An 8,533-nucleotide genomic window follows, 5' to 3' on the forward strand; every position below is an offset into this window, starting at 1 on the left:
ATCTCCTATTATGTGGATTTTGGTTTATACACTTTCTCATTGAAAGAGCATATATTCCCCTAAGTGGATTTTAATTTTGATGACGACAAAATAAGGGACTAATATATGTGGTAAGTGTTAACTATACTTTGGTCCTTCGGTGCGAAGGTTGTGAGCGTCGATGCCCCCACCCACCAAAGGAAAAAAAATAGTGTTTTCACGTGACTTATTTATTAGTTATCTATCTTTACTAATGATCTTGTGGCATCGTCTTTGAGTCGATGGGGAAGTCGCACTATTAAGACAGACAATGATGGGGAAGTTGGTTGCTAAATGTTATCCATGCTCATCTTGTCACCCTCATGGCCCAAAAGATCTAAGCATAAACCATTGGGAACAAATCCATAGTCAAGTTCATGTTTGGTGAGGGTTGGAGTATCACGGGTTGCAAAACCAAAATGGTCTAGATGTACACTTGAATGACCATGGCTGATTCCAAAAATTGGGCCAGCATCCAGGCTCACCTAGGTGGCTTGATCTTAGGGCTAGAGGGTCACCTAGGTCTTAATAGTGCGACTACATAGGGTTTCTCCTACAAAATGGTTTGTTGTCCAAGCTCACCTAGGTTACTAATTACTAGATATATATTATTTTGTGGTGTATAACCTAAAACTAATCGATTAGTTTTAGTAACGCCGTAACAGGAAATCACTAAAATAGTGGTGCTTATTTTAATTGACGTTAACCAAATTTGCTTCAAAGCCGAAGTTAAATTTTAATTTTGATTATATTTTATTATGCACTTCCTCTTCTTCTTTGGCACTTTTCATGTACATCGCAGTCGTTCCCATGTCTTCACTATGCGACCTAACTCACCAGCTTGCGGTCACTGCTCGCCCTACTGTCACCTCCACAAAGAATTACAACTTCACAAGGGTTTAGTTCAGTCATGAAGTCAAGTTCCAACACGCAAGTACAGACCAATGCATTAGGTCCGCCACTAGGCCAACAATCAGGTCCTAACACGCTTGAATCCTACCAGTTCAAAGTTATGCATGTACTAGTATGTATACTAAGGCGTAGTTGCAGTAAGTATTTGGTATGGCAGCTGCCAAACCTTGCGAGATAGCTGTCACCATCCCTGCTTACAGGTTGGCCACTCCTAGGCAGTCGGGTGTCACAAGTGATCTTCCAAGTTGTGGATTGCCTCCGAGTTTGTGGATTGCCTCCAGGTTTGTGAATGTTGGATGTCACTTTAGTGGTTGAGCTTATGCTTGATTGCCCAGAACTCGAGGAGAATACGGTGAGACTTTTGTGTTGGTAGGTGCTTTGTTTGGCCTTTGCCGCTCCAACGAAGACTAGCATTCTTCTAAGGACCTGAACTTCGGAATACATCATAATACGTGTGTCTATTTGGCTATTTCTACCCCCATATATTACTTGTGCTTAGAGTAAATTAGCTTGATAGGTTTCTTCTCATATAGGATGTATCTTTTTTACATTTATAGATAACTTATAATTCTGCAGTCCATAAAATTAACTGAGAAAAGATTAAAACATGTAGTCACATATTCACACCCCCCCTCGGGTCGACATTTTCGATGCTTCCCTTGTTTATGCTACTAGAGAAAACCTTTCTCATGAAATAGAAAGCAAACATCAAACCAAATGGTTCCATCACATAGCAAACCCCATCAATTTTGTTTGTATCAGTTTGCTTCAAATATTACTCATTTTTCAACAAATCACTTCTTTTAATCGATGGTGAAGAAGGAACAAGCTAAAGTTTAATACGAGAACATAAAATAAGTTGGCAATATTTGTAAGTTATACTAAAAGTTTCTACATGGGAAACATCCACATCATCTTTTTGTAAATAATAACATTTTAAATTTCCAAGAGGCATCAAACTTTAGATTTAACATGAAAAATCATTATGCTTGATCCTTTGAAACCCTAATATCACTACAACATTTTAGAGTAGTACATGTACACGAGCTAAATGAGGACTTTGAAGAGGAGAAGAGCCTTGGAGAGGCCACATCACTCTATGAACATTACAAAGTACATAACAAATGATGAATAAACATATGTCAAAAAATTTCATGTCAGTGTGAGTGCCAAATCACAAAAGGTAAGGGTCTATTTTTTCATTGCAAAAATGCTAGTTATGCATAAAATTGGCTAAATATATGCCTACTATTGATTCTAGGCAAGAAGAGAACGATATTTTTGGTGGCCAGGGGTAACATTCCTTCCAGGCAAGAAGAGAATGCTATTCGGGTGGTGGGGAAAGCGAGTGAACAGAGAGGGGAAAGAGAGAACACATTTTTCAATACATTATTTTGCCTATAGAAAATATTAATATGAACCAACCCAAAGCAAATTATGAACCGATCACTGACTTAATCACAATGCAACACATACATAAAAGTCATCATAAAAGAAATTATAGTGAAATCAAACAAGTAATCAAAAATGGAACTGAATGCTAGGGTTCTCTTTTTCGCTTCTTGGGTCCTATATGAGCCAAACAAAAGGTTATTGCTTATTTGAATAATCTAGAATTGGTTTATTCGGATGCTGATCTCGCATGATTATCTATAACTATAGAATATTGTTTATATGGCATATATCTCATGTAGGGGACCGGCTAGTCGCAAGTTGCTTGAAAAATAATTGGTGGTTAGTCGATTTGTCATCCCCGTGATGGAAGTCCAACGACTCATGTGCCCTTTTTCTTCCCGCAACCAGTCTAATTTTTCTCTCCTTTCTTCAGTTGCCACCGATCGATCCACCTGCCTTTGTCGCCCGTGGCCGCCGCCTCTCCTGCACTAGCCTTGTGGCCCCACCCCTCCCTCAGCTCCACCCATAGTCGTGCATTCGTCGCCCTCGACCATCCCCCTAAAGCTCGCGAGCACTAGATTTCTACGGATAGCCCGCAATTGAATCGTCAAGCTCCGCCCCGCCTCCACCCGAGACATCGCAGCGAGCTGCGTCGTCTCTGGCCATGGTTTGTTCTCGGACAAGGCCTTGCCGGCGTGTCCCCGGGCATCGCTACGCTCACCCCAGCACCCCCATCTGCAACATCGATGCCTTTCCTCATCCCCTCCTTCCTTCTATCATGAATCAACCAACCCAAATTCGAAATTCAGACAACTTACGTTTAGCTTTTTTGCGCTCATATATACATTCAATCAATTCCATAATTTACATGTTGGAATACAAAACTCAAATCCACACCAGTTTCACCTTTGCCCATATATGTAACAAAAAATATGTTGAAGGTTCGGGAGACGCCTCAACCCCTCTCCCTCCAAACCCCTCTGTTCCATCCCCATATAAAGCCACGCAACCTCATCTCTAAACCCCCCTCCCTCACCGTTCTGCCTCATCGACTCCCTCCTCCTCCCCTGCCTCCACCTTATCCTCACCTCAGCTCAGCTCACCAGCTCGCCCCCCACCTCCAATGGCGTCGGCCAACGCCATCTCCACCGCCTCCCTCCTCCGCTCCTTCTCCTCCCAGGTAACCCCCGCCCGCCCCTCTCTCACGCGCCGTCCCTCTGCACCGTCCCGCATTCCCCTGCTCCGCCCCTCAATCTGTGGTCTCATTGGCCAAATTCTGGCATGAATTGTGTGTTCTTGCGAAATTGTGGTTGCCTGCTCGAATTTGTCCCCATTTTTTCTCCCTGGGTTGATGTGAAATTGGCCTCGGTTTGTGATTTGTGTTGTTGGGTGTAATGAGCAGGGGAGGCTGAGGAGGTCCAAGAACGGCCGCTCGTCGCGGCTGGTGGTGCGCGCGGACGCCAAGGAAATCGCCTTCGACCAGAAGTCCCGCGCCGCGCTCCAGGCCGGCGTCGAGAAGCTCGCCAACGCCGTCGGCGTCACCCTCGGCCCGCGAGGTGATGCTCAGCCGCCTCTAACAAATTGCAGCTCGCGTTCATATGCCTGAACCGCTAGTTTTTCTCTGTTACCACTGTGGTGCCCTCTAGCTCCATGATAAGGTTGTCAGAAAGTTCCACATGTTCAGTATCTGCTGCCAAACCTGACTGCACGCTAGCTAATTGCTCATTTCATCCGCATTTTCTACGCGCCGCGGTCTGTTGTGCAACCCAATTTTGAGTTAACAGAGCCACAAAATAGCATGAAGCAGTGAAATTGTAATTTGGGGGTTTGACACTGTCCCTTGGTGGTGATGGTGCATAATGCTTACTGGACTGCAAGACTCTGAATTAAAACCGAGTACTGTACAAAATAAGCCACAAGCACGGATCGAATTGAAACATGTATAGTTAAGGAATTCCAATCAATAACCGTATAATCTAGAAACAGTTTTAGACTCTGAGGGGTACCAAGGTGGAACACAACATATCTTTCCAGATTTCTTTCACATACTGTACCAAAATGCTGTACCACATCAAAGTCTGGGACAAAGGTTTGCACAAGAATGTTATATATAATCTAGGACTTGTTATAAGATTACTTGAGCAATACTAAGACCAAAGAACACCTAACACACGCACACTTCTTATTGTTTGCTTAGATACCAATAGTACAACCTTTTCATACTGAATAAAAAGAAACTAACCAGCTACTTAATTTTTTTTACTGATTGGCATTTGACTTTGTATGTAACCTGAGGCTGTGTGCATTTATCAATGCGGAGGCCAGGATCAATTTTTTTTTTTTCATTTTCTGAAAAAGAGGAAGAAATTTTGGTGTTGAATTGCAGATTTTTGTCATGCAAGCTCTAATCTTTGGATGCTTTACAGGGAGGAACGTAGTGCTGGATGAGTATGGCAACCCCAAAGTGGTGAACGATGGTGTTACCATTGCCCGTGCTATTGAGCTAGCTAACCCAATGGAAAATGCGGGTGCAGCTCTGATTCGTGAGGTGACCTGCTTTTAATTAAGATGTATATTATATTCTTATGTTATTCCAGCAATCACAATTCCTAATGCATGTTGTCCACTTATTCATGATTGAAGGTTGCTAGCAAGACCAATGATTCTGCTGGTGATGGGACTACGACTGCTTGTGTCCTTGCTCGAGAAATCATCAAGCTGGGCATTTTGAGTGTAACTTCTGGTGCAAACCCTGTATCACTAAAGAAAGGAATAGACAAAACTGTCCAGGGTCTGATTGAAGAGCTTGAAAGAAAAGCTAGACCAGTCAAGGGCAGTGGTGATATCAAAGGTGATTGTTGTTTCTTTCATGTTATAGATAGCTTAGCCCTGTGACAACGAGGTTGGTATGAGTCTTTTTCAAAGTGAGGTTTGAGTTTGAAAAAAAAGGATTCAGAAGATAGGCGCCTAATTTGACGTTTGTTATTTAGTACGGCTGTTGCCTCTGTCTGAGGATTCATCAGATAATAGTTGCCTAACTTGGATTGTGGTCTGTATTACAGCTGTTGCCTCTATCTCTGCTGGTAACGATGAACTTATTGGAGCCATGATTGCTGATGCCATTGACAAAGTGGGCCCGGATGGTGTCCTTTCGATCGAGTCGTCTTCATCTTTTGAGACTACTGTTGATGTTGAGGAAGGGATGGAGGTTTGTTGAAAATCCAGCCTGTATTTTCATATCCTTTATATCAAATAGCAGTTTCATATTTTTAGACGTGCTGTCAATGCATATATGCTGTCACGTTCTCTCTCTTCCTGAAGCTTTCTTAAATTTCGACGCAGATTGACCGAGGCTACATTTCCCCTCAATTTGTGACAAACCTTGAGAAATCTATTGTGGAGTTTGAGAACGCTAGAGTTCTTATAACTGATCAGAAGATCACAAGCATAAAGGAAATCATTCCACTTCTGGAGCAGACTACACAGTTGAGATGCCCTCTGTTTATTGTAGCTGAGGACATTACCGGTGAAGCTTTGGCAACTCTTGTTGTTAACAAGCTCAGAGGTATTATTAATGTTGCGGCGATCAAAGCCCCAAGTTTCGGTGAGCGGCGGAAGGCTGTCCTTCAGGATATTGCCATTGTGACAGGTTCGTCCTGTAACCGATACTGACGTTCTTTTCGTTCTTAGCCTGTTTTTTATCTTGTTATCTTTCCTGATTTCTTAAACATTTACTTATCCTACAACTGCTTTCAGGTGCTGAATACCTGGCGAAGGATCTTGGTCTGTTGGTTGAGAATGCAACAGTAGACCAACTTGGGACAGCAAGGAAAATCACAATCCATCAGACTACAACAACCCTCATAGCAGATGCGGCTAGCAAAGACGAGATCCAGGCCAGGGTTGCACAGCTAAAGAAGGAGCTTTCTGAAACTGATTCCATCTATGACTCAGAGAAATTGGCTGAGAGGATTGCCAAGCTTTCTGGCGGTGTGGCCGTCATCAAGGTTGGAGCAACAACCGAGACAGAGCTCGAAGACCGTCAGCTTCGGATCGAGGACGCGAAGAATGCCACTTTCGCAGCCATCGAGGAGGGCATTGTTCCCGGTGGTGGCGCGGCGTATGTGCACCTGTCTACCTATGTCCCTGCGATCAAAGAAACAATCGAAGACCACGACGAGCGCCTTGGTGCTGACATCATTCAGAAGGTAACTTGCTTAGACATCAATATGTTAATGGGTTGAACTACATCGATCTCTTTCATGACAACCAGATGGTAGAAACTGCATTTACGAGAAAACTCACCTGATAATGGTATGTTCCACACATGCTTGTCTATACTGATAGAGAATGCAGCTAAGGACGATCATTTAGGATAGTTAGACATGTTAAAAGTTGATGTTCTGACTGAATAAGGTTTCAGGCTAAGGATGTGAGGCGCATACTTAGTACTTGTCAGGACTGTATATCTCTAGAAATGTGGAATAACATTCGTATACTGTCCTTACAGTAGTTTGGTGATTCTGCAGGCATTGCAAGCACCGGCATCGCTGATCGCCAACAACGCCGGAGTGGAAGGGGAGGTTGTGATCGAGAAGATCAAGGAGAGCGAGTGGGAGATGGGTTACAACGCAATGACCGACAAGTACGAGAACCTGATCGAGTCGGGCGTCATCGACCCCGCCAAGGTGACGAGATGCGCGCTCCAGAACGCCGCCTCGGTGTCCGGAATGGTCCTCACCACGCAAGCGATCGTCGTCGAGAAGCCCAAGCCCAAGCCCAAGGTCGCCGAGCCAGCGGAGGGGCAGCTCTCCGTCTGATCGAGCTGTATGTAAAGCTCTCTTCAGGCCTCCTCCGTTTTTTTAGATGCCTCAGTTCAGGCCAAGCAGTAGAATTTCGGTTGAGATCAACTGAAAGTGAAAGGTCTAGAGTAAGAGTAGGATTGCCATTTTTGCGAATCGAACGGTAACCTTCCTCGCCTGATCTGAATGAACTTTTGTGAATCAGAAAAAATCTTCAGCGTCATTTTTCAAATAAATAAATACTGATAAGACCACAGCGTCCTACAATCTGGACGCAGCTCCTCTGACGTACGGCCCACACACTGCCGTGTGGGCCCGGACCCACCTGTCAGTGGCCCCACGTCAGGGGCCGTACGTCAGGGGATCCTGCTCCCTACAATCTCCATTGGAAATTGTCAAGTTATTTATTATTACTCATTATATTGTTGCACGTCACATATTTCATTGCCGGAAAAGATGGCCATTTCTCTTCCGGAGGTAGAAGAAGGCCTCTGCTACTTGCTCATTTTTCCCTATTGTTTACGGCATGCCACAAGATATTAAACGCCAGCTCGATCACACTGTCCAGCTCGCGGTCCGCGTCGGTCAGCGGCGACCTCTCGCCGGCCCAGAGGACGAACATCTTGTCACAGCGCACCGGCGTGCCACGAACCTCCAGCAAGGCGGTCACCTCCCTCAGCCTGTCCTCGTCCCCGCCCGTGGCGAAGTCCTTGACGGCGCGCTCCAGCCGGCGCACCGTCCAGGCGTAATCCTTGGCGCACTCGTCCAGCCCCAGACGCCGCCGGGGCGACGTCTCGGCGGCCCGCAGCTGGGCGATGCGGTCGCCGGTGGCCTTGGCCGTCACCCTGGCCATCCTCAACGCGATGACGGCCAGGCCGAGCTCGTCGGCCGTCGCGCTCGCCGGGTGCGCCCCCAGCGTCTTCACGCAGAAGTCGTAGTCCTGCGACCCGCCGGTGCCGACGAGCCTGCACGTGTCCTCCAGCGTGCTCGCCCTCGCCGTGCGCGCGTGCTGCGTGAGGAGCAGGAGGACGAGGACGGAGGAGAGGGCTTGGAGAGGAGCCATGGTCGTCGTCTGATTTGTTTCTCTCTCGACTCGACCTATATATACCGTAAGACGTATGAGTAATTAGATTAGATGGTGGCGCTAGCTATAAATTTGTGTTTATGGTTTCAAACGTTTCCATTCGTTGCTCATGCATCAAAGTGAAACTCTTTTAGTAGTTAAAATCACATTGAACAAAATTGAATGTGTAATAAAACAGTTTTACTAAGTACTCCGTCGACTGAGACATGCGTTACGTCTCAATCGATACTATATTCTTTTGATCTTCCATTTTCATGGAGATTCATGCAAAAAAGGAAAAATCATCTTCATTTTTTTCTTTTTCTTCTTGTACTACATCACT

The 8,533-nt window shown here is 45.3% G+C and overlaps 1 protein-coding gene and 1 pseudogene across 1 annotated transcript; one reads left to right on the forward strand and one right to left on the reverse strand.

Annotated features, from left to right (window-relative positions):
• Nucleotides 1-3,357: 3,357 nt before the first annotated feature.
• LOC543499 (ruBisCO large subunit-binding protein subunit alpha, chloroplastic-like) lies at nt 3,358-7,363 on the forward strand. Its single transcript, NM_001428002.1, has 8 exons — nt 3,358-3,505; nt 3,728-3,881; nt 4,752-4,873; nt 4,969-5,176; nt 5,388-5,533; nt 5,668-5,974; nt 6,082-6,533; nt 6,855-7,363. Exons 1-8 carry the CDS (start codon nt 3,449-3,451, stop codon nt 7,143-7,145), a joined length of 1,737 nt encoding a protein of 578 aa, NP_001414931.1. The 5' UTR covers nt 3,358-3,448; the 3' UTR covers nt 7,146-7,363.
• Nucleotides 7,364-7,712: 349 nt separating this feature from the next.
• On the reverse strand, nt 7,713-8,313 carry LOC123172151 (putative invertase inhibitor; annotated as a pseudogene).
• Nucleotides 8,314-8,533: the final 220 nt, after the last annotated feature.

This window comes from Triticum aestivum, unplaced genomic scaffold, assembly GCF_018294505.1.
Source record: "Triticum aestivum cultivar Chinese Spring unplaced genomic scaffold, IWGSC CS RefSeq v2.1 scaffold28262, whole genome shotgun sequence".
In the NCBI taxonomy this organism is placed as follows: Eukaryota; Viridiplantae; Streptophyta; class Magnoliopsida; order Poales; family Poaceae; genus Triticum; species Triticum aestivum.